Raw genomic sequence first — 24,652 nt, 5'->3', positions numbered from 1 at the left:
CCTCCTCCTTATCTTCCCCGTCCGCAGAATCCTCAGGCATGGCTGAGATTACCCCCACCTCGGAATCCACGGTCAGGGGTGGGGTAGTGGTGGCGGCCCCCCCTAGAATTGCATGCAGCTCAGCGTAGAAGCGGTATGTTTGCGGCTCTGCCCCGGACGTTCCGTTTGCTTCTTTGGTTTTCTAGTAGGCTTGTCTGAGCTCCTTAACTTTCACACGGCACTGTACTGAGTCCCTAGTGTGGCCTCTCTCCATCATGGCCTTGGAGATTTTTTTCAAATGTTTTTTTATTTCGTCTTTTGGAACGAAGTTCTGCTAGTATGCAATCATCTCCCCATATAGCGATCAGATCCAGTACCTCCCATACGGTCCATGCTGGAGCTCTTTTTTGATTCTCAGGCTGCATGCTTACCTGTGCTGATGAGCTCTGCGTGGTCACCTGTGCTGATCAGTTCTCCACTCTGGGCAAACAGGAAATGAAATTCAAAAGTTCGCGGGGCTTTTCCTGTCTACCTGGCCAGTGCATCAGAGTTCAGATTGCTGTCCAGAGCGGTTACAATGGTGCACTGTGGGATTGCGCCCGGAGGCCAATACTGTCGAATTGCGGCCACACTAACCCTAATCCGAAATGGCAATACCGATTTCAGTGCTATTCCCCTCGTCGGGGAGGATTACAGATACCGGTATTAAGAGCCCTTTATATCAATATAAAGGTCTTCGTTGTGTGGACAGGTGCAGGGTTAATGCGGTTTAACGCTGCTAAATTTGATATAAACTTGTAGTGTAGACCAGGCCTAGGTGCCTTACTACACTGATGTAATAACTTCTCCTCCATGAGCTTTCTTTTAAATAAAGTTTGGTTCTATCATTTGAAGGGTCATCTGCTAAACTAAATTGTCTGTAAGCTACATAGAGGCTTGACCCTGAGAACTAAGTTTGGTTTATTGCACTCTTAGTTTTAACGGTTTAATACTGATTGGGAACATTTAAAAGTCTAGGTTAAAGTGTACAGATACTATGTCAGGAGTTATGCATACTGAAAATATGTTAACTTTTGTATCACAATTGAGGTGGAGAAATGGGTTTCCTGTCAGACAAGATATTTATTCATCTGTCGGCACCGTTCCCGACGCCATCGCTCCTCCCAGTCCAGGGATAGTGGCAGGTTGTACGCCAGCCTGGCTTCCCTTCGTAATCGTGAGTCGATGGGACAGGTTAGTCAGGCTGAACAGCCTGCTCCGCTGGTGCCACAGCAGGTGCAGTGGCACCTGGCTCCTTGGCTGGCACTGTGGTACCAATGGGCCCCATCGCCCCTGACTCAGCCCCCGATGGGGGCTCACTTGGTGGCCGGAGCCTCAGAACAACAGTCAGCCTCACTTTCCCAGCCTCTCAGAATGAAGTTGGTGGGAAGTGCATCTTTGGTTCCATGCCTGGAGGGCGACCAAGTGGTGGGACCGCCGGTACCGGTGGATACACAGAGTACTGCGCCTGCATCCTCACCTTCCCCTGATGAGGCGATTATGGCCCCTCTTTCCTCTGTTCCGCAGGAGGACTCTAAAGCCCACCAGGAACTATTGAAAAGGGTGGCATCAAGCCTCAACCTTCAGGCTGAGCTGGTGGAAGCACCCTCAGACTCCCTCTTCAGTGTTCTGTCGGCCTCGGTACCAGGCAGGGTGGCCCTTCCGCTCCACGAAGGGGTGGCAAAATTTCAAATGCCTTGTGGGAAACCCCGGCTTCCTTGCCCCTCATCTCTAAGAGGGCAGAACAGAAGTACTTTGTGCCCACCAAGGGGCATGAATACCTGTACACTCACCCTGCCCCCAACTCCCTGGTGGTGGAGTTGGTCACTATGAATATATCTCTCTGCTGTGGTATTAAGCAAGGTGCTGGATTGAATCATACAAGCTGGTGTGTGCACTGTTCCCTTGGAGACAGCAGACCTGGTATTTCTGGGAGTGTTCAGTGGATATGGGGCTGGATGCTATAGCAGGAGGCTTGAAAGGGACTGGGGTGCACCTACTGTTAACCAGAAGGGCAAAGTAAGGACTGGCACGGCGCAGAGGTGGCTGACAGGTGTCGTCTTCACACTGGAGGCTGGGGTAACAGGATGACTCTCAGTCCTGGGTATCCCAAGAACCATCACAGGCCTCCATTCATGGATTTTGGTTATCTTGTCAAACACTGCTGTATGCAAAGCTTGGTTTTTAGTTTGGGGTCAATGAGAACAGAGTGCCCCACAGAGCCTGGAACCAGCATGGTATCACACAGGAGCAAAGTTTACGTTCACCATGGTGTAATGTTTCAGAGCCATAGAGCAAGGCTGAAATGACACAGGTTATCACTAGCATCTCGGAGCTAGAGAAACGTTATCACTTTCTGTGCATTTCTTATGGCAAGATAAGATCACCCATGAGGCTCTGCAAAGAGGTTGCAAAAAGGATTGAAGCAGTGCTTATAGTCATGTAGCTTTACTGGACTGGGTACTGTTCCTGTGTGAAATATATCAGGCACCCAAGGAGTGTTGCCTTAACTCTCTTAATGGGCAAAACATCAACTGGTAGACAGGAAAAGAGAGGTCCTGAAAAGCATGTCATTGTGAAATAGATTTTAACCTATGGGAAAACTCCAGTGGCAAATAAATCCCATTCGCGAAGCCAGTGGTTCTCAAACTTTTTTTCCTCGCGGATCACTTGAAAATTGCTGAGGGTCTCGGCGGACCACTTGATGATCTTTCCAAATGTTGTTTGTACCATTAGCTAGCTATGGTAAAGTGCTTTGGATGAAAGCGCTATATAAAAAAAACCCTTAATAAACTTCTTTGTTCTACAAATAAGCACACAACTCATATTTTTCGTGTCAGTAGTTTTACCTTTCTAATGCAATAGATGTGCCCTCTCTCCCCCTCTGCGGCAGCCCACGAGCTGTGGCTGGGAAGGAGGGGGGTCTCTTCCCCCATCGCAGCAGCCCTTGAGCTGGGGAAAGTCGCCTCTTTCTCTGGCCGCCACAGCCCTGCACATTCCAATTTCCCCCACCCGCTCTTCTCATCCCATTGCGCCCCCCTCCAAGGCCACTGCCTCACCTTACTTGTGCGTCTTCTCTAGGATCCAGGCACCTACTTAGTGGAGTCACACCTGCGCGGCTCCACTAATTAGCTGGGTGGCCCTTCATTCTGTTGTGTGCGGTCACTCAGGCGCACACCTTAGCAGAAACTATCTGTGGACCACCTGAATGATGCTCGCAGACCACAGTTTGAAAACCTCTGTGCTAAGCCAAAGTTCGCCATGGCACACACAGCTTAAAAGCAAGATATGTTGGTCAAGAAGAGGATACTTCATAAGTCAGCATAGCAGGAATGAGATGCAGCTACCCTGCTCTGTCCAACATGTGGAAAGGCCTGTAAATCAGATAATGGACTCCTTAGCAGTCAGTACTTCAGTATAAGCTTTTGTTAAAATGGCCATCTCTGACCCAAAGGATAATGGATGATGACATTAATTGGAAGAGGTGTGTAGATTCCTAGGACTGGAATAACAGGGATGTTGGGAATTGGAATGGAAGGGCACAGAAGTATAGGAAGTTTGCCCTAAGTATGCAGCATGTACTTGGCACTAGCTGCCACAGTTTAATCACTTGCTTTCATAAGCACTAGCTTGCTCTCAGTTTAAAACCAATGAGCAGTCTCTTCAGCTGTTTAGGAGATGGGGTTGAAAATGAAATGTGCAGGCAGTGTTTTTTTTAATGGAGGATCTAATGTCTATAGGAAAGGAATGAAACCATTCATTCATTCAAACCTCTTCTGTGCCCCTGTTCCTCTCCCCCAAAACAAAGTTTTGTGTCTACTGTAGCTTTAGTTGCAGCTTCCATCTAGAGGCTGTTTCCAATGACTGGAAGTTAAATTCTCTAGATGCCAGCTTCCTTTTGTCATTCCTAGCTTGTCTGCTGTGAAGGAAGGGATACTGCATCTTTAACCTTCCTCTGTTCAGCTACAATCCTCCCTCTTTCAAAGGAGGTCCAAGAGTCCGCTCATGTGACTGTCAGCTGGTGACGACATGCTCAGTGCAGAGAACCCGGCAGTGCTGGAAAGGGAGGAGAATGCAGCAAGTGCCACTGTAAAGGAAGTTACCCTACAGTCACTTTCACCAATCTCCTGGAGCCAAATGGCCATGAGACAGGCTTCAGGTGCTTCTGTGGAGAGGAAAAAATCCAAGTGAGGGTAAGGAGGCTGCTGAAGGGAGCGTATGTCTTTGCTAATTGTATCAACACACCGCAGCAGCTGTTAGGGAGCAATGGGTAAACTGCTGATCATCGTGCTAATTGCTGCGGGTCTGATTTCTCCGCTCCTAAGAAAGGGGGGTGGCTGCAAAGGGCTAAGAATGAGTATTGGATTTCTGTCCTCTGATTGTGTCATGCAAATTGCTGTAAACAAGTGATTCCTTTCCTTTATGTAAAGCAGTTCTGTTACCAGATTCCCTCTAACAGAGGAAGGCTGGGGCATCCTGGAGAGAACTGTCCCTCCCAAGTGCAGTAACCTTTTTATTGCTGCATTAGTTGTGCAATGGACACTGAATGATGCACTGAGTAGGTGCATATGCTGCTTTATTTTAGATTAGATTTGTCAGTATTGTTCACAGATTGTCTGAAGGATTTTTAATCAAGGAAAATCTAAATGGAGCATTGACCTTTTTTTTGGCAGATGGGGGAAGAGGGTAAACATGCTAAAATGTCTGTATTAAAATGCCTAACTTCTGGCTATAGGGAGTCTTCCTGTTCTCATGTCAGCTCATGTATTTGGCTGCAGGCTCAAGTACTAATTGATGAGCTAATTGTGCAAATTAGAGAAGGGGAAAACCTGTTTGGTCATCTTGTCCATGACAGGGCAGGACTGTGCTCCTCCAGTCTTATGGCCCCTCCTTCTATTTTGGATCTGTCCGTAATTAGCGTAGTGTTTTCATCTGTCATGAACAGGGACAGGAAATGCAGCCCTGGTAAATATTTATTACTACCAGCCATCTTCTAGTTCTGTATTGCTCTTGGAAATGTAAGGATGTTTCTTTTTATATTGTGCTTAAAGATGAACATGTCCATTCTCATGTTCTTGCTGTGCTTTATCAGGACTCTTGGATCCCATTTTCCAATGCAAAAATGAATACATCTCTTAAAGATGTTCAAGTGATGCTCTGATGAATGAAATTTTCTATCCATCAAACAGGTGCTACCTGGAGAGCAGTACTGTGCACACACATCCCTGACCTGGACAGGCTAGTTCTAGGGGTCCAAATGGAATGGACTATGAAGAATGAATTTCCTACTTGGCCTTTTAACTGAGACTTCCAACTCCCATTGTGGTGATAGTGATGGTGCCTGTTCTATGGGCAGGTATCTGCTTGTCTACACAGCAAGTTACCGTGTTGCAAGCTGAGGTGTGAATCTCCAGCACACCAGCTTGCTGCGTGCATGTTGCTACAGCGCATGTGGCTTGGTACGCTAGGCTGTGCTTTGGGACTTTCACTGCAGAGTAGCAGCATCCACGTGGAATGTTACTGTGAAGTGAGCTGCTGAGCTGTAGGTTCCCACCTCGGCTTGCTGCACAGTAACTTGCTCTGTAGGTGAGACCTTTATAACTTACCCATGATGCATAGGTATCACAGGAGTCTCCAAAAAGTGAATGACTTAATCATAACTGAAGTTTGTTACCTAAGGTCTCCTGCAATGTGTTCAGGCTGCATAGCATGCTTTGCTATGCGTATTCTTTGTGCTTTTGTACTTTGGCTGCTTTGCGGTGATCCTCAGCTGGGAGAAGGTTCCGTGGCAATTAGGAGCTGGGGGCTATCCCAGGAGAGCAAATCTGATTGTGTCTTAGAGGGATGTAGACTGAATAATAATAGCATTTTATTGATCCTTTTCAGTCACCCTTCAGCACTGGGAAGGGCTTTATGCTAAGTCAAAATACTGTGGTTTAATAGATGAGCTTTCCAAAGGACTATTGCACTGCTTTTGAAACTGTGGGTCACTTTCATTGAGCAAGAATTAATCCTTTACTTGCAGTGTTAAGTTTTAATCAGCAGAGTTTCCATGAGATTTTAATTTATCTGCCTCTCTGGTGTCCCCCAAGGATAGCATAGTTAGTTCTCTGTTCACTATTGCTGAACATAGTGACCCCATAAAACTCATACCAAAGTGTGTACATCAGGGCACTTCCTGGCACATACCTAAATCTGTCTCGTTGCTTTGCTCTTAAAACCGTGATCTGAAGCTGTTTCATTCTTTGAATCATTAATAACAGAGCAAAATAATGCTTATTCCATTCCTTGGGGACATAGCAAGAACAGTTTTCTGATGCTCCACAAATGGTGTCTGGTCACATAGGGTATGTCTACACTGAGATAAAAAGCCCATGGCATCGAGTCTCAGAGCCCAGGTCAGCTGACTCCGGCTGCAGAGCTAAAAATACCAGTGTAGACATTTGGGCTTGGGCTGGAGCCAGGGCTCTGAGACCCTTCCCCCCTCGTCTCAAAGCCCAGGCTCCAGCCCGAGTCTGAACATCTACACTACAATTTTATAGCTCCAGGAGCCTGAGTCAGCTGACTCGGGCCAGCTGCAGCTGGGCTGCAGGTCTTTTATTGCAGTGTAGATGTATCCTTAGTTCAGGTTGTCCTCTAGTCTGGTTGTTAAATAGTATTAAAAGCTAATAATACATTTTTCCTAACATTACTTTTCCAGCTAAGCAACTGATGTAGTTGCTAGAGGGATATTACGCAGTTGTGTAGGGGGAGACTGTTTCCCTGAGACAGTCTTTCTATTAAGATTTAGCACATGCTATTAAATATTCTAGTTCAAGGTTTCCCTACTTTTAAGAGCATGCACTAGTCTTATTCCTTGTTGTTTTGAAGCTACTACTGTGACTGGAAGTATAGCCATTTGCATCTGTCACCTAAGTTGCCTTATTTTACCATTTTGTTCCTCCATCTTTGTGTTAGTGCCCGGAGAGAGGCGAGGGCATACTCCTCTTTGGTGTATATCAGGGGTCTCAAACTCAAATGACCCCGAGGGCCGCATGAGGACTAGTGCATTGGCCCGAGGGCCGCATCACTGACACGCCCCCTTGCTGCCCCTGGCCCCACCCCCAATCCACCCCTTCCATGAGGCCCCGCCCCTGCCCTGTCTCTTCTCCACCTCCTCCCCTAAGCGCGCGCAGTTTTAATAAATATATACACTCAGTAATGCACCTCACTCAAAGGACAAAACACGCACTTAGATTTACTGCCTAAGGCTCTGGGAGGGAGTTTGGGTGGGGGAGCGGGTCTGGATGCAGGCTCTGTGCTCGATGCAGGCTCCAGGCTGCGGCAGGGGGTGGGGGTGCAGGCTTTGGGACGGAGTTTGGGGATAGGAGGGAGTGCAGGGGTGAGGGTTGTGGGGCTGAGGGCGAGGGGTACATGATGCAGGAGGGGGCTCAGGGCTAGGGAAGAGGGTTGGGCTGTGGGGTGAGGGCTGTGGATGAGGGGTTCATGATGCGAGGGGGCTCAGGGCTAGGGAAGAGGGTTGGGCTGTGGGGTGAGGGCTGTGGATGAGGGGTTCATGATGCGAGGGGGCTCAGGGCTAGGGAAGAGGGTTGGGCTGTGGGGTGAGGGCTGTGGATGAGGGGTTCATGATGCGAGGGGGCTCAGGGCTAGGGAAGAGGGTTGGGCTGTGGGGTGAGGGCTGTGGATGAGGGGTTCATGATGCAGGAGGGGGCTCAGGGCTAGGGCAGAGGTTTGGAGTGTGCGGTGAGGGCTGTGGATGAGGGGTTCATGATGTGGGGGCGCTCAGGGCTGGGGCAGAGGATTAGGGTGCGGGGGGATGAGGGGTTCATGATGTGGGGGCGCTCAGGGCTGGGGCAGAGGATTAGGGTGCGGGGGGATGAGGGTTCATGATGTGGGGGCGCTCAGGGCTGGGGCAGAGGATTAGGGTGTGGGGGGATGAGGGCTCTGGCTGGGGCTGAGGATTAGGGATGAGGGGTGCATGATGTGGGGGTGCTCAGGGCTGGGGCTGAGGATTAGGGTGCGGGGGGAATGAGGGCTCTGGCTGGGGCTGAGGGTTTGGGGTTGGAGAGGCTCAGGGTAAGGGAAGCCTGCCTTGCCAGTACTGGCGGAGGGCAGGCACTAGGACCCTGCACCCTAATCCTCAGCCCCCGCCCGAGCCCTCATCCCCCCACACCCTAATCCTCTGCCCCAGCCCTGAGCGCCCCCACATCATGAACCCCTCATCCCCCCGCACCCTAATCCTCTGCCCCAGCCCTGAGCGCTTCCCTTCCCCCCCCCCAGCCCGGCCCCGGCGGGTCCCGCTTCCGGCCCCGGCCCCGGCCCCCTTCCCCCTTACCCGAGCGCGTCTCCGGCGGTCCCGCTCAGAGCCGCGTGGTGAGGGGGCGGGGCTGGGAGCTCCACGCCGAGCGCAGCGCTCAGCCCAGAGCTCCCAGCCCCGCCCCCTCCCCACGCGGCTCGGATCGGGGCGGGGCTCAGGCGCTCGGACGGAGACTCGGCGCTCTATGCGCCGAGGCTCCAGGAGAGGGGCGGAGGCGGGAGCCTCCGCTTTTCTCTTGGGGGGCCCTGCGGAGCTCCCCTGGGGAGCTCCGCGGGCCGCAGGGAAGAGCTCCGCGGGCCGCATGCGGCCCGCGGGCCGCATGTTTGAGACCCCTGGTGTATATTATAGGTGGTATTTCTTTTTTTTGTGGTAGAAGTATACTTGGGTCATACCGACTGCAGGTAGCTGCATACTGATTGAAAGTTATCTGAAGGTTATGGCCTGTACCAGTTGTGTATGAGCTCCAAATGTTAGCAGTTTTTGTCCTTTATTTTCCAGGAGAGGGTAGTGCTTGGGATTTTTGTGGGGTTATTTAAACAGCAAAGGCTATCCAGGCTGAAACCAGCTTACCCACTCTTTATTTTTAAGCTGCTATCCTCAAGTATAAAGACAGTGTCACAGATGACAGACAAAGCTAAATATTTCTTGAATGCTTCCAATGGAAACTGGGTGTGCTCAGCACCCTTGAAAATTGGGCACAGGGGTTTCACATCAGGCTTACAAAATCTGTGAATGTTTTCAGAAAATTTGGCTGTAAACCTAGTCAGTTTTGTACCAAATGAAATGAAGCAAGATTAAACAGGCCATTCTGCAATGCTGGACAGGTATGCTACAAGACTCACCTGGTAGTCTTTTTACTGGGGAGGAGGATATTGATTGTGGGGCTTTCTTGAGAACCTGTGGGAAGTGAGTTTGGGAAGATACTGTAGGTTTGTCTGGTTTGGGGATCATGATTTTTCTTAAAGTATTCTGTATAAACTGCAGTGCAGTCTGATAAGTACAGTAAACACATTTGAATGCTTATTTCAGCTGTTGTAATTCTCTCCTTTTCCTCTCCTTCTCCCTCCCCTAAGTTTTGTTTTTTTTAATTTGATTTATAATTTTCCATGAAAAGTAGCTGAACTGACTTCTGAAACCATGGCTTGGTCTATTGGTACACACACATTGATGGAAGATGGAGTGAATTCTCTCCTACCGCTACTCTTGCTGAACAAAATTAACCAAGGAAAGGAAGGACATAAAGAGAGAAAATTCTTTAATTGCCTATACTCTAATGCTCAGGGTAACAGACGAGGAATTGAAATTGCTCGTTTATGAGCATAAATTCTATCTAGTTGATATTACTGAAACCTGGTGGGATGATTCACATGATTGGAATGTTAAAATCAATGGTTATATAACCCTTTTAGGAAGGCTCTAGTGATGGTGGGAAATGGGGAGGGTAGTGGCACTCTGTCAGAAATGGCATTACTTGTTTCCGAGTCACTGATAACTTTGAAGAAAATTATCCCTAATGCTTATGGATCAATGTCATAACAGATCAAGTACAATGTTTGCTACAGACCTCACTAGGGAATAGGATGACCATCTCCTTGTACACCTATCTGTAATGTGTAAGGAAAAAAAACCCTGTGATCATGGGGGACTTCAATTTGAGTAACATGCTGGAGGCCTCATGCCATCAATACTAAAACATCCTTGGAGTTTCTAAACGTTCTAGATGTTTTCTTAACTTAAAAAGTGTTGGCAGCCAACATGGGAGTTCTATATTCTGAATTCTGGAACTGATCACAGAACTAAAAGTAATCGTAGCTTAGGTACAAGTGATCATGACTTGATCAGTTAAAATGTCCAGGAAGAATAAAGTCCAGAATAGTGATACATAGATATAGATATATAATTACACACACACACACACACTGCTTTAATAGGGCCAATTTCACAAATCTGAAAACAATTCTGAGCCAAATTAGCTGGGAGGAAGAATTTAATAAGAAAAATGTGAATGATAATTGGGAATAATTTAAGAACACCTTATTAGGTGCCCCAAAAGCCCCAATCCCACAACTGAGGAAGAAAGCCGTGCTGGTTTAAAAAAAAAACCAAAAAAAAAAACTTGCTTTAGGGAAAAAGTCGCTGTAAAAAATAAAATAACAAATGGAAGAAAGGGGAAGATCATATTAATGAATATTAATCAGAAGTTAAGAATTGTAGAAAATTGATAAGGGAAATGTAGGGACATAAGATGAAATTGATGACCAGCTGAGTTAAGTACAATAAGGAGATATTTAAATATTTTAGAAACAAAAGAATCCTGACAGTGGCACTGGTCTATTACTAGATAGAAATGGTAGAATTAGCAATAATGTAGAAAAGGCAGAAGTGTTCAATAAATATTTCTGTTCTGAATTTGGGGGGAAAAAACCAGATGATTTAGTCTTCTCATATGGTGGTGATGATTTTTCCATTCCACTACTATCTCTAGAAGATGTTAAACAGAAGCTACTAAAGTTAGACATTTTAAAATCAGCAGGTCTGGATAACTTGCATCCAAGAGTTTTGAAAGAGCTGGCTGAGAAACTTGTTGGAGCATTAATGCTGATTTTCAGTAAGTCTTGGAGCACTGGAGAAATTCCAGAAGACTGGGAGATAGCTAATGTGCCAGTTTTTTTAAAAAGGTTAAACGGGATGACTTGGGTAATTATAGGCCAGTCAGCCTAATATTGATTCTGGGCAAGATAATGGAGTGGCTAAAACAGGACTCGATAAATAAAAAATTAAAGGAGAGTAATGTAATTCATAGAAATCAACATGAGTTCATGGAAAATACATTCTGTCAAACTAATTTACCTATTTTTGACAAAGATTACAAGTTTGGTTGGTAAAGGTAATAGTGTTGATGTAATATGCTCTAAACTTCTGTAAGGGGTTTGACTTGGTACCACATGACATTTTGATAAACTCGAATGATATAAAATTCATATAGCACACATTAAATGGATTAAAAACTGGCTGGTCTCAAAATGTAACTAAATGGTGAATCATCAAGTGGGTATTTCTCCTTTGGGGTCCGTCAGGGATTGGTTCTTGGCCCTACACTATTCAACACTTTTATCAATGACTTGGTTTTGTTTTCTTTCATCACTCATCATTTGTGGATGACACAAACATTGTGGGAGTGGTAAATAATGAAGAGGACAGGTCACTGATTCAGCACGATATAGTTCACTTAGTAAACTGGGTGCAAGCTAACAATATGCATGTTATAACTGCTAAATGTAAATGTGTACATCTAGGAGCAAAGAAAGTAGGCCATACTTATAGGATGGAGAACTCTGTCCTGGGAAGCAGTGGTGGATAATCTATAGAATACGAACTCCTAATGTGATGCTGCATCCAAAAGAGCTAATGCAATTCTGGGATGCATAAGCAGGGGAATCTCAAGTAGGAGCAGAGAGGTTATTTTACCTCTGTATTTGGCACTGGTGCAACTGCTGCTGGAATCCTGTCTGGTTCTGATGCCCACAGTTCAAGAAGGATGTTGCTAAATTAAAGAGAGGTCAGAGAAGAGCCACGAGAAATTATTAAAGGATTAAAAACATGCCTTAGAATGATGATCAAAGATCTATTTAGCATAACAAATAGATGGTTAAGGGGTGACTTTATTACAGTCTGAGTACCGACATGTGGAACAACTATTTAATAGTGGGCTCTTCAGTCTAGCAGAGCAAGGTATAACACGATACAATGGCTGGAAGTTGAAGCTAGACAAACTCAGACTGGACATGAGGTGTACGTTTTAAATGAGGAGTGTACTTAACCATTGGAATAATTTACCAAGGGCTGTGGTGGGTGTTTCACTACCAGCTTTTAAATCCAGATTGGATGTTCTTCTAAAAGATCCACTCTAGGAATTATTTTGGGGCAGTTCTCTGTTCTGTGTTTATATAGGAGGTCAGACTAGATCAGAGGTGGGCAAACCACGGCCTGCGAGCGGTCTTGCCCGGCCCCTGAGCTCCTGGCCTGGGAGGCTAGCCCTGGGCCCTTTCCTCGCAATTCCCCCTCCCCTGCAGCCATGGGGCTGGGGGGCTGGCTAAGGGGCAGGTGATCTCGGGGGGGTAGTCAGGGGACAGGGAGCAGGAGGTGGTTGGATGGGGTGGAGGTTCTGGCGGGGGGACGGTCAGGTGATGGGGAACAGGAGGCAGTTGGATAGGGCAGAGGTTCTGCGGGGGTGGGGGTGGGGAGTGAGATAGCGGGTGGAGTCCCGGGGGTGGCAGTTAGGGGCGGGAGTCCTGGGACAGGGCGGTCAGGGGACAAGGAGGGGGGAGGTTGGATGAGTGGGGGGTTCTGAGGGGGCCAGTAGGTGGGAGGGGTTGGATAGTGGGCAGGGGCCAGGCTGTTTGGGGAGGCACAGCCTTCCCTACCCGGCCCTCCATACAGTTTCACATCTCGATGTGGCCCTCGGGCAAAAAGTTTGCCCACCCCTGGACTAGATGATGAAAATGGTCCTTTTGGTTTCAGAATCTATGAACTCCTTGTATAATAGAGCAGTACACCCTTTCTGGATAGCTCTTTAAGGGAGCTGTATCACAGTAGTGTACTTGCGCCGGGTGAGCATATAATAGATTTACTAGCTGCTGAGTCTGTGTTCTGAGGACTGCATGGACTGGCACTTGCTTTGTTAAATGCTTCAGAGTTTGGGGGAATCCTGGGTGTTGATGGGCTGCTAAAGAGCAATTTGTATTATATATTTTTAAGGGATCTCCAGATTCTGTGTTCCAGTGACTGGGAGACTCATTTGTGAAACTTCTTGCTGCTTTATAATACATTTACATGTGCTCTGACTCTCCAAATTTAGAGTGCAGTGAGTGTATCACCAATCTACCCCCTACATCCCCCCATACCTGGGGCAGAGTTGCAGGTGAGTGTAAAGCTGGAGTGCCATCACTGGCATCCAGTAGAGCTTTCTCTTAATGTCCCTGCCTTGTCCATTCTGTCCAGAGTCAGCATATTGGACATTCCACTGCATGAGATGCCTCCTTTTAGCAAAGGTGTTGGAATGTTCTGCCATACAACCTGTCTGAGAATCTTTGGGTGCTTCTGTAAGTTACAAATGTTGCTGGATGTTCTTGTAAGGACTGTAAAAGAAAATCAAGGGGTCCTAACACCTTAAGGGTACTCTTACAGCCAACAGAATGCTCCAGAATGTGTGGTTCATAAATTAATTTCTGTAAGTCATGGTTCTAAGGTAAAGTTTCTTCAGAAACATTTTCTCTCCTACAATAAGTGATCTTCAGAGGGCGGAGGAAAATGCTCTATACTCATTTATGAGCTTAATCTAGCAATCAATAAAACTAGGTCAGCATGTATGAAGTCATCTTACAGGGCCTCCTGACACCCACCATTCAGCGGCATTTGTTAGCTGGTAACAGTTCTTCAAGCAACCCTTCCAAGAGCACATTTTATTGTGCTTTTTGCCTTTAGCTTGCGATTACATTTTTCATTTCATTAATGATTAAAAGCTAGTACCTGAGGCCTCAGTAAGAATTGGGAAGCCTTGAATTACTTGGTCTGTAGAGAAAACTTATGAGAGGGAATGCCTGTAAAATGAAAGCTTCCTTAAAGGAGGCAAAACTGACTGCAACACCATTATTCATGGGTAAAATCTCCATTAACTAACTTAATTCTCATTGTAACCTGGGGAGTCCTTGCTGCTTGAACATCTGTGGGCTTTAGAAGAAAAAAATACATGGAGTAAGTATTAAAGGAATCCACTGGTATTGACCAGGATCAAAGGTTTGTGCCTGCATACATAAAGGAATGAAGGCTTGGTCTGATTTACACAGGAAGAATTTGTTCCACATATATTAATCTGTCAAAAAAGCCGCTTGATTTCCTTGGATAGGGTTTAAAAGACCTTTGTTTTACTTCCCCACGCCCTTTGTTCTAGCCCCTTCATATCTTCAAATCATGTGAAAAAGCACTTTAAGAAGCACGTTTCAAAGGGGCAGAGAACAAATGTTAGGTTGATGTGTTTTAAGGCTTTTTTCGGATTAAAAGTGATTTAAATTGTCTCTAAAACAGAATATTAATGCAGCAATGGATTAATGAATATTTTGCAGGTGGAGAAGTTACATTTTTATCACATAAGAAAAATGCATTTCAGACTCATCACAAAGGGGCACACTTTTCTTCTCTTGGCTTCATGTTCAGTGGCTTTATTCTTGGGGGAGAACATGGGTAGGCCACTGGACCGAGTGTCAGGAGATCTGGGTTGTGTTCTCATCTTTTCACCTTGGGCAAATAATTTTACTTCCCCTCTGTGCCTGTTTTCCTTCCCACCCTTTGTCTTACCTTGTCTATTTAGGTTGTCAGCTCCTGGAGGCATGAACTCTTAGTATGTGTATATACAGTGGCTATTACAACAAGGTCCCAGTCTCAGTTGAGACCTCTTTGCTGTGCTCTAATACAATTCATACACAGCAGTATCTCTTGTTGGTTTTGTTTTTTCTAGCATTATGTTGCTTGCTGCTATTGTCATCTTCATTATGGAGCTGTTTCTCTTTTCCCTACTTGCCTCCTGTTTTTAGCATGCATTTTCTTAAATGCTACTCTGTATAGGTCAGTGATACTGATGGTTGAAGATGTCTTAACACCAGGTCTCGAAAAATCCATCTTTCTTTCCCCGCCCCCCCCCCCCCCCAATAATTCTAGTCTTTACATTTGGGAGGAGAGAGATTCTCTTCCAAGTGTAAGCGAAGCGTAACCCAGGGCTGCTCCTCAGGGTCAGCTGCTCTAGGTACTGCTTTTAGCAGATGAGTGTTTTGGGAGGAAGAGGGGTTTGCAGAGCGCTATGCAGGGATCCATCCACCAGAGCAGAGGGCTCTGAGACTTGCAGGGAGGAGGGAAGATCTACGATGAATGGATTTATTGCAAGGACGGGGCTGCACAACGCTGATTTGTGTGCGGAGTTGCTATAAATAAATTTATTGTGGGGTGAGAGGCCATTTTCACTTGATTTATTAGGAGCTGCTGCTTTTTGTGATGAGGTGCAGCATTAATGGATTTAGTTGTGTTGGGAGGGATTGCTTTATCTGGGAGATCAGAGTTCAGTTGGTTGCAGACCAGGATCTTCCATTCCAGCCTGCAGGAGACAAAGTGGCTTGGGACACCCCAGTGTATATCAGCCTGTTGAGGAGTCCTGGGTTAGTGGTTTGTAGGGTAAGTTTTTGAAGCCTTTTGGCTAATGCTTTTTGCTTTCTATGCCTCCCGCATCTCTCTAATCTGTTGGAGTAGCTACCAAATGAACGCCTCACTCAGGACTTGCTCCCAGGACTGCTCATCCTCTGCTCTGCCAGCTGTAACACTTTGATTTTTTGATATTTTTTGAAAATATTTGCTGTAGTTTTAAATAGGACTAAGTTGCTCTCCACTTTCCCAATACAGCAAGGTATAGTTATGAATCCCTCCAGGGGGTATTGTCGGTCGTACTCATGAAAGCCAGGGACTAATATCAGTGGCTACTGCCAGACGTTAATGCCAGCCCACTCCGCTCTGTATTGTTCCTTGGTCATCCTTGGACAGACAATTGTGGTTATGTCACGTTACAGGGTGGTTTTATGATGTGAACCATTATTCACTATGGTCTTTGAGAACACGAGCGTATCTAATGCATGAGTACGTTGCGCTACTTAGTCACTGGTAGGCTGACTTGTTCTCTCAACAAATCTGTGTGCTCAAGGAGTGATTGAATAACTACCTGCCTTTACCTAGGACTGCATTCATCAGCTCTATTGGCATCCTAAGAGGTGGAGAATGTTGGAATTAATGCAGATGCTCTTACCTTTCATTCGTTTTGATTTTCAGGGTTCTCCTTATACAATGGAGGAGGGATGAATGGCACAAGCCAGATGATGGATTTTCTGGAGGAACCTCTGCCTGGTGTGGGTACCTATGAAGATTTCAATACTATAGACTGGGTGAGAGAAAAGTCCAGAGACCGGGACAGGCACAGAGAGGTAAGTTTGTTTCTAATTGCTTTGCTTTTCGCTGGTGGTGCAAAGCAGAATTGTCTGCATATAAACCTCTATCTCCTTGTCTCTGAATACTTTAATCTTGGGACACTTACAGGAGTATCTGAAGGTGGAGGGGTTTCTCCCAGTGAGTGACCCGAGCACTATTCCACAGGTGATCTTTTAGTCCAAGGAAGTGGTACAAAATTTTACCAGACATCAAAATGTACCAGCTGTATGAGCCCTGCATCTCTGTGCAAGGATTGTTAGTCTCTCGGAATGGCACGCGGGATTGAGGAATTGAGCCAACTGAATTTATCCCATCTTTTCCTGAGTTTCTCTGCATCCAGGATGTGGGAGGTTTCTGGGAACTGCATTACTATTATTAGGGGATAATATCTGAACTGAGGAAGATAGCGAACATACTATGTGCATGGTTTTCTTTGTAAGGAAGAGAGAGATTTCTTTTTGATCACATAATGGCTATTATCAAACAATAAAAACGTAGTCATTAATTTTCAGCCTTGAAAACATGTTCTCTGTTGGAGAAGACTAAAGTGAAGTAACTCATGAGTTCCTTCCCCAGCGCTTTCTGGTTGTGTGTGGTGAAGGAATTGGTTTAGAATGGCAGAGAGTGCCTTAAATGGGGAATTAAGCTCACTGACATGCTCCTGTATCATAAGACACTTGTTGGCAAGCTTTTTATAGGGCAATGAGTGGCCTAAGCATATTAAATGTAACTCTGTTTGCCAAAGTATTCTTTTGAAAGTTACATTGAGCATGACACAGTAGCCTCTGTCTTAACAAGTGAGGAGTTCCCAAATCTAAGACTGCCAGTCAACACAGGGAAAGGTGACAATCTTGTGTGATGCTCAGACTATCCCAAAGAGGAACAAGTACTCAACGACTCTGTAAGCAGCTGTGTAGATGCTTCAAGCATGATTCCTCCCACCCTCACAGCTCCTTCATCGCTGTCTATGATGGGAACTAAACCAAAGGGATTGCATAGAAAAGAAAATGAAAAATCGGAGATTGGCATGAATAGCCTCGTTGAGAAATGCCCAGACACGCTGCTAATAGTGCTACCTCCTCTGTACAAACAAATTCAGACCAGGTCAAACCAAAAATTACTAACTGGCCAAAAAGATCAGATTGCAACCATAAAAAGAAACCTACAGCAGATAATTTATCCTTTCCAAAAACTCCCTCCCCCAGCCTCACTGGATCAGTAGTAGCTATGCTCATAAACAATTCGGTTTTTGCTGCTAAAAGGCAAAATCTAAAGAAACAAGTAATTAAAATCCTTCAGCCAGAAAGGTGTCTGCTAACCTTTTTTTATTCCAGGTAATGGGGATTTGTTGTTTGGCCAATGGGTCTTTTACCCAGGAGGAATAATGGACTATGTACTGGGACTTGCATCAGAATTGTTAGTGTGCTCAATACCCCCCATTTGATCCTTTCATACAGCCTTCAAGAGCAGTAAGATGAACAAACTTAAAGTAGTCTCAAATGTTAGGTAAACTTTATAGGGCAGAGCCTTAGAAGAAGTTATCAACCTTGATCTTGAGACTCAGAACTGTGTCTAAGTATTAAGAGACCTCCTCAGGACAGTTGAATACCTCTGAACCAAAATGTGTGGCCTGAAAAGCCATGTTGAAAGAACCTTTCCATTAATGGGGATTTATACACACACGCAAGGTCTTGACAATCTCAGGAATTGAGTTTATCACAGATCAGAGTCTACTTGAGTGCTCAAATTAATGCCCATCCTCTGTCATTCCTCCCAGGTCAAGGGACTAGAATGAACACACTAAGCATTTGTACCCTGCTGAAAAATATGTATCTATCTAGGAATTAGTATACTAATTGAAGGTGCATGGTATGATGACAGGTGGACATGGAATGCTCTGAAGTAGTTCTGTTTCCACAAACTGCTCAGGACAACAGTCCTATTAATAGTAAAAATGCTGGGTTTGAGAGAACTAAAGAATAACATGCAAGTTTGTATGTTTAAATGGGAAAAGACATTTAAGGTGAGAGTTTGATTTAATCTTTTCTTTGATTTTCCTGGGTTTGGGAAGCTTAATTGTCCTTGAACCACTCTACATAATGCATTGCTTGCAATACTGGATGTTTTGATTTTGGAAACCCTGCATTTCCTGGGTACAATCACGTGATTAAAGGACAGTGTTTGAACCTTAACTCTGAATTTTTTGTATTGGTGGGAGAGACCCTGATGTTACTATTAGTATTTTTCCAGGATTAATTAAAAACATCTGCTTCTGAAATAGATCTGTCAGTGTGTCTGCTAAAGAATGTTTAATGTCTGCCTTTTTAAACCTTTCCTCCAGATTGCTAGTAAAAGTAAAGAGTCAACATGGGCCCTGATTCACAGCGTGAGCGATGCCTTCTCTGGTTGGCTGTTGATGCTCCTCATAGGGCTGTTAGCAGGTGAGAAGACAATACAGTTTAAAATGAATTCCCAGTCCTGCACTATAGTGTCTGCATTGATTCCTCCTAACCCAAACTCTTGTGTGACCAGAGCCTGTGACTTTCTGGTCCAGAGATGAGTGCTGCCATTTCTGCTTACATGGTTTTGTAGTGGAATATGAAATTATATTTCAGCGCTTACAGCCATAGTGACTGCGTGTCATGATACAAAAATCAAACAAGCTAGAATCCCCCTTACTGGCATACTAAGTCTGCTGTTACCACTGCAAATAGAAGACTCAGCCCAACAAGGAGAAAATCCTAAATCAAAGAGAAACGTGTCATCTTCATCATACCCTGTCAGTCACCAAAGAATGGCTCTGGCCAGCAGCCAAAGGGAGCAAGTTCCAAAGTTTGGGGCCCCGAGCTCTCCTGTCAGTACTAGAGAGGCCAACTCCAGGGACTGACAGTAGGAGATTTTTTGCTCATTTTTAATTGCTGCAATGGGATAAAGGTAAGGAGGAGGGGCTCTCAGGTAGCCAGTTCCCAGACCTTTCAGAGAGACCGATTTGCAGATAGCTTTAAACTACATCAGAAGCAACTGGAGCCAGTGGAACAGTGATAAACCAACAGGCAGCAGCTAAACTCTTACAAGAAATGATGCGGATATATTCATATTTACATAGAAAATTTACCTATTGACACATGGAAATTATACTTCGTTGTGGCCCTTTCTCATTAATGTGCATTGGAAGAGTATTGCTAAACATCTAGCATGACCTCTGGAATATATTGTACCCAGATTTACTGATATAGATCAGGTTGACTCCATTCATGGTCACCACCTTGGTAATTAAACACGTGACGTTTCCTGCAGTGTTGGAAGTGGGGGACAACTCATCTGAAGGCATCTGTTCTAAGGATGTTAGGGATCATGGGAATATCACCCCAAAAACATAGACCATGTTTCCTTACCAACTTTCTCCTACTTCCATTTGGCACGTACCTGTGACTTTCTTGGTTTCTAGTGGCTATTGGAAATGGCTTCTTTCAAGTCCTACATTGCTCGTGCCCCAGAGTCAATGTTGTTAGTATAAGAGTAGATTTAGTGCGAAAGTGCTGTAGAGAGCATGAGACCTTTTTTGTTCAGGTGCTCCATAAATGTGATCTTATCCCTTCTGTACCTCAAAAATTATCTGCCACACCATATTTATGTTGGAAAAACTTACCTGCTAAACAAAATGAATTATGTTCTGATGCCTGGGGTGGGACTTGGTGCAATTTTTGTCTGTCAAATGTTGAAATATTGGGGCACTTTTCTCCAACACACATTTAAAAACATCCATAGGTGAATCTTCTCTTTAGCTCTTCAAAGAACAAACAAACATAAATTGTATGTACGTAAGTAAATACTGCAAGGGTTGTGTTTGGCCCTATGGTAAATGTACCAGAATGCCACAGGAGATGTAACGTACAGGAAATCCCAGCAGTCTCTGAGACTCCTAATTTTTTTATCTTCTTTTTCACATTAGGTTCTCTAGCTGGTCTGATAGACATCTCTGCCCACTGGATGACAGATTTGAAAGAAGGGCTGTGTCTGTCAGGCTTCTGGTTTAACCATGAACACTGCTGCTGGAACTCCAATGAGACAACCTTTGAGGATAGGGATAAGTGCCCAGAGTGGGAGAGCTGGTCACAGCTTATAATTGGCCATGGAGAGGTGAGGTGTAAAAAGAATGAATTGTTGGTCTATTTTTTGCACATTTACTTAGTCACAGGGTTTATTGCTGTAAAGCAAGCATACTTCAAGCCTGAAGTGTCCATCAATCTTAGCACCCAATGCTGGCATTTTTCAGTTGTATGAATAAAAATAACTCCACTGCTTTATGTTTAGGCTTGGCAAATTTGATTTTTTAAATATTTTTTTAATAATTTTGATGGATAACATCAATGTTTATTTGTAAGCATTTTTTTAAATTTTCACAATTGCATAAAACTATGGGGTGTGTCAGACAATTGGATGTCAGACAATTATTTTGTGACAGACACTGAGATTCAAAACTTAAAGCTCGCTAATTGTTGAGATGCAAATTTTCAAAATCACATGGCAAAATATATCAAGTAAATATCCTCAGATCAAATTTCTCAAGTAGTATTTCTCTTTGCCTATCTGTAAATTTTGATTATTATTGATAGAAATATTTTGTCAGTTTGGGTGCATATAGTGAAATTGATGTTTACCGACATTTGCCAATAAAAATCGAATCCTTCCAAGCCTAGTTATGTTTATGTTCTATCCAGTGAGGGAAGCTGAAAAGTTATTACATTGTGTAAAGGTATCAGTGTGCTAACACACATTTGAGTTCTTGGCCTCGCAAAGGGTTTTTTGCATAGTTTTAAATCTTTTTAGGGCAATGCAGAATTTGCTGATTTTTTTTTTTAGAACAGGATTAAGAGCTTGTGTTCTGTACCAGTTTGTTTAATAAGTAGGACATTCATATTTGTTCAAATAGTGGTGTATATCTTTATCCTATAAGTTAAGCCTGTCCTCACATGGTCCACTTTATTAGCCAATGTACTCTATGCTCACAAGATATCCCACTGCTTGTGTACTGGCTTGCCGGTATTAAGCGGTCACCCGTATAAAACACACGTTCTACATGCTTCCCTTCCTCCCCGTCAATCTCTCTAAATATTTCATAGACAACGTGCTTGTGATTGAGGGTGAAAGTCTAAATCAAGCAATTTTTTTCTCCATTGCAGGGGGCATTTGCATACATTCTCAATTACTTCATGTATGTTCTCTGGGCCCTGGTATTCTCTCTCCTTGCAGTGTTGCTGGTCCGGGGATTTGCACCTTATGCTTGTGGCTCAGGAATCCCAGAGGTGAGTCTGACTGTCACTTTCCTCAAACAAAGCAGTCTGAAATATTTCCCATTGTTTGGCTAAAGGTTGCTTCTGGGATAGAGGAGGGATGTAATTGTTCATCAGAAGACGACAATACCATGGAAAATTGCACTTTTTAAAAAAAATGTAAAACTAGAAAAGAACAGAATGGTCCAACTTTTTGTTTCATTTCAAATTGCAGTGTTAAAATATAACTAGTCTCCCATGTCTCCAAGAAATGACTGCAAAAATATTTTTAAAAGCACCTTTCCCATCAGCATGTCATCACAGAACTTAAACACTACTGTTTGTATAGCACTTAGAATGTATAGTAGCCAGCAGCTCAGCAGAGATTAGCTGGTGTCAGTGACCAAACAGTTAACTTTGTTTCACTTTCAGTGAAAATATGAAAGAAATAAACTGTTTAGCAACTATAAAGTGTTTAATAAAGGTGTAAAACAAAGTCCTTGACAGCATAGTGGGCTTCTGATAAAATAGAGATCGTCAGTTTGCAGACCAAATGTTTGAATGAAAGGCTGTAAAACTTTGCTTTGACTTTCAGATCAAAACGATCTTGAGTGGTTTCATCATTAGAGGCTATTTGGGCAAGTGGACCCTGATAATCAAAACTGTTACCTTGGTGTTGGCAGTATCGTCTGGCTTGAGTTTGGGGAAAGAGGGCCCCTTGGTGCATGTAGCTTGCTGTTGTGGAAACATCTTGTGTCACCTTTTCACTAAATACAGGAAAAATGAGGCCAAGCGCAGAGAGGTAAAACAAAGATACTGTAATCTTGTTAAAAACTGCAGGGGAAGATTTGTGGGCTTTGCACTGGGTGCTGAATGGCTTACTATTATTTCTAGGCCAATTTGGAATATAAGTAGCCAATTTTTTAAATTTTTAGAATGGTGGTTCTGCAGATCATTGAGTAAAACAATTATCTTTAGCATACAGTATGCAGACATACTAGTATGAAGGCTATTCTGTGCATGTGTAATGTATTGAGTATAATATTGCTGTTTAAATATATATCTTTCTGATAGGTAAGGAATCTAGCACCAATTTCTTAATATAACGCAACACTTGGGGCAAAAATTATTTGTGTTTGGCTTCTCCTGTGAAAATATTTCTACCAGGAAATGATACTTTTCCACAATGTACATAGGGTAGAGATTTTTCTGGTTTGTGAAATAAGTATTCGCAAGTGATATAAATTTGCTTTGAGCCCAATTCTGCAGCCCTTGAGTTATAATACTTGCACAAGTAGTGCTCTGTGGACTTAGGTTAAGTAGTGTCTACTCCTGTCCAAGTACAGGCTGAGGTATTGGGCCATCTGACACTCAAATACCATGGAGATAGGTGCATTTTAAGAGCCTAACTAGTTCAGGAGAGAATTCTGAGATCTAAATTGATTTAAAATATGACCACAGTAAACTGGTGAACTGATCTAAATAAATTGGAGATATATTCCATAAGTTCCTATGACATTTTATGGCAACTCTTGGAAAGTGATGACTGAGATACCTAGTATCGCCTTGTCTGGATTATCTTTTGGCAACCATAAATACAACACCTTTAGGACACAATTTAAGTACACCTCTACCCCGATATAACACGACCTCACATACAACACGGTAAAGCTCTGACACCGTGCTCTGAGCAGCGTGTTAAGGGTGCTGGGCCAGGGCCGAGGGGTTGGATAAGGGGCAGAGGGTCTCGGGGGCGGTCAGGGCGTCTCTTCCCCCCCCCCCCCCGGGTCTGGGAGGCAGGAGCTGTGGGGGGGCACTTTTGGGGGCCCCACAGGCCCAGAGTGGCCTGGGGGATTAGTGGGGGGCTGGGAGCAGTCCGCTCCACTTCCCTCACCTCGGCCCCAGCCGTGTCGCTTGGGGGAAGGGATCCCCCCTGCCCTCCGCGGAAGCGGAGCAACCTGGCCCCAGCCTGCTCCACTCCTCCAGTTCCCAGCTGCGGTGCTCCGCTTCCTGCTGCAGGTGAGTACGGGGGGTATCCTTCCCCCCAACCTCTCTGCACTCACCTGCAGCGGGAAGTGGAGCGACGCGGTTGGAAGGTGGCGGAGTGGAGCGGGCTGGGGCCACGTCACTCCGCTTCCCGCCGCAGCCGGTGAGTGCCTGTCGGGGGTGGGAGGCGTGGATAGGTGTCGGAGCAGTCAGGGGACAGAGAGCAAGGGGGTTGGGTGGGGTCCTGGGGGCGATTAGGGGTGGGGGTCTCTGGAGGGGGCAGTCAGGGAACAAGGAACGGGGGGGCCAAATCAAGTTCGATATAATGCAGTCTCACCTATAACACGGTGAGATTCTTTTTGTCTCCTGAGGACCGCGTTATATCGAGGTAGAGGTGCATCATGAATGACTCCACGCAGTCTCTTGTTTAGAATTCCATGAATTAATTATTTCTAGGAAACTGGATAAAAGGTGTAAGATAAAAGATAGCCATGTGATTGTTGATTGTAGAATTAACAAGAAAATACCTTTTTGTGTTTGCTATTGAGATGTGATTGTGACTTTGTACTGAACCTTTTTCCAAGACAAATATAGAACATGAAATTTGAGGCAGGAGGTAATTGTAAACTACATTGATACTACCAAGTTTGAGAATAGAGAGCTGTTTAAATGTTAATGATAACATTTTTGTAGTAAATTATGGAATAATATCCAGTTTATTTAGGTCATTTCACCTGTTTACTGTGGTCATATTTTAAATCAATTCAGATGTTAGGTGAGCTATACAATAGAAATCTGAGTTGTACAAAATGTACCTACTTGAACAAAGGAGTAATATAACTATTGTCCATGTATGACTTTTAACCTCTTGATTTAGGTTTTGTCAGCTGCTGCAGCCGCTGGCGTATCCGTAGCTTTTGGTGCACCAATTGGAGGGGTATTGTTTAGTCTGGAAGAGGTAATCTAAACTTTGTATTTACTCCTGGCAAGTTATTTTGTTGCACTCATACTAACTGCTCCTGCTCTTTAAACATAA

General features: G+C 44.6%; 1 protein-coding gene across 4 annotated transcripts in view; it reads left to right on the top strand.

Annotated features, from left to right (window-relative positions):
• Positions 1 to 24,652, top strand: part of LOC123377333 (H(+)/Cl(-) exchange transporter 5) — a 104,725-nt gene that overhangs the window by 61,820 nt on the left and 18,253 nt on the right. For 3 of the 4 annotated variants that reach the window (XM_045030103.1, XM_045030104.1, XM_045030107.1), the window contains 6 exons: positions 16,202 to 16,353; positions 18,699 to 18,798; positions 20,310 to 20,497; positions 21,541 to 21,663; positions 22,226 to 22,432; positions 24,494 to 24,574. In XM_045030103.1, coding sequence (XP_044886038.1) covers positions 16,202 to 16,353; positions 18,699 to 18,798; positions 20,310 to 20,497; positions 21,541 to 21,663; positions 22,226 to 22,432; positions 24,494 to 24,574 — 851 coding nt within the window. Of the gene's footprint in view, positions 1 to 4,069; positions 4,212 to 16,201; positions 16,354 to 18,698; positions 18,799 to 20,309; positions 20,498 to 21,540; positions 21,664 to 22,225; positions 22,433 to 24,493; positions 24,575 to 24,652 lie in introns of those variants that run through there. The other variant, XM_045030106.1, reaches the window with a different exon arrangement.

The sequence above is a fragment of the Mauremys mutica genome, chromosome 9, assembly GCF_020497125.1.
Source record: "Mauremys mutica isolate MM-2020 ecotype Southern chromosome 9, ASM2049712v1, whole genome shotgun sequence".
NCBI lineage: Eukaryota > Metazoa > Chordata > Testudines > Geoemydidae > Mauremys > Mauremys mutica.
This window is presented reverse-complemented; position numbering and strand designations above follow the sequence as displayed.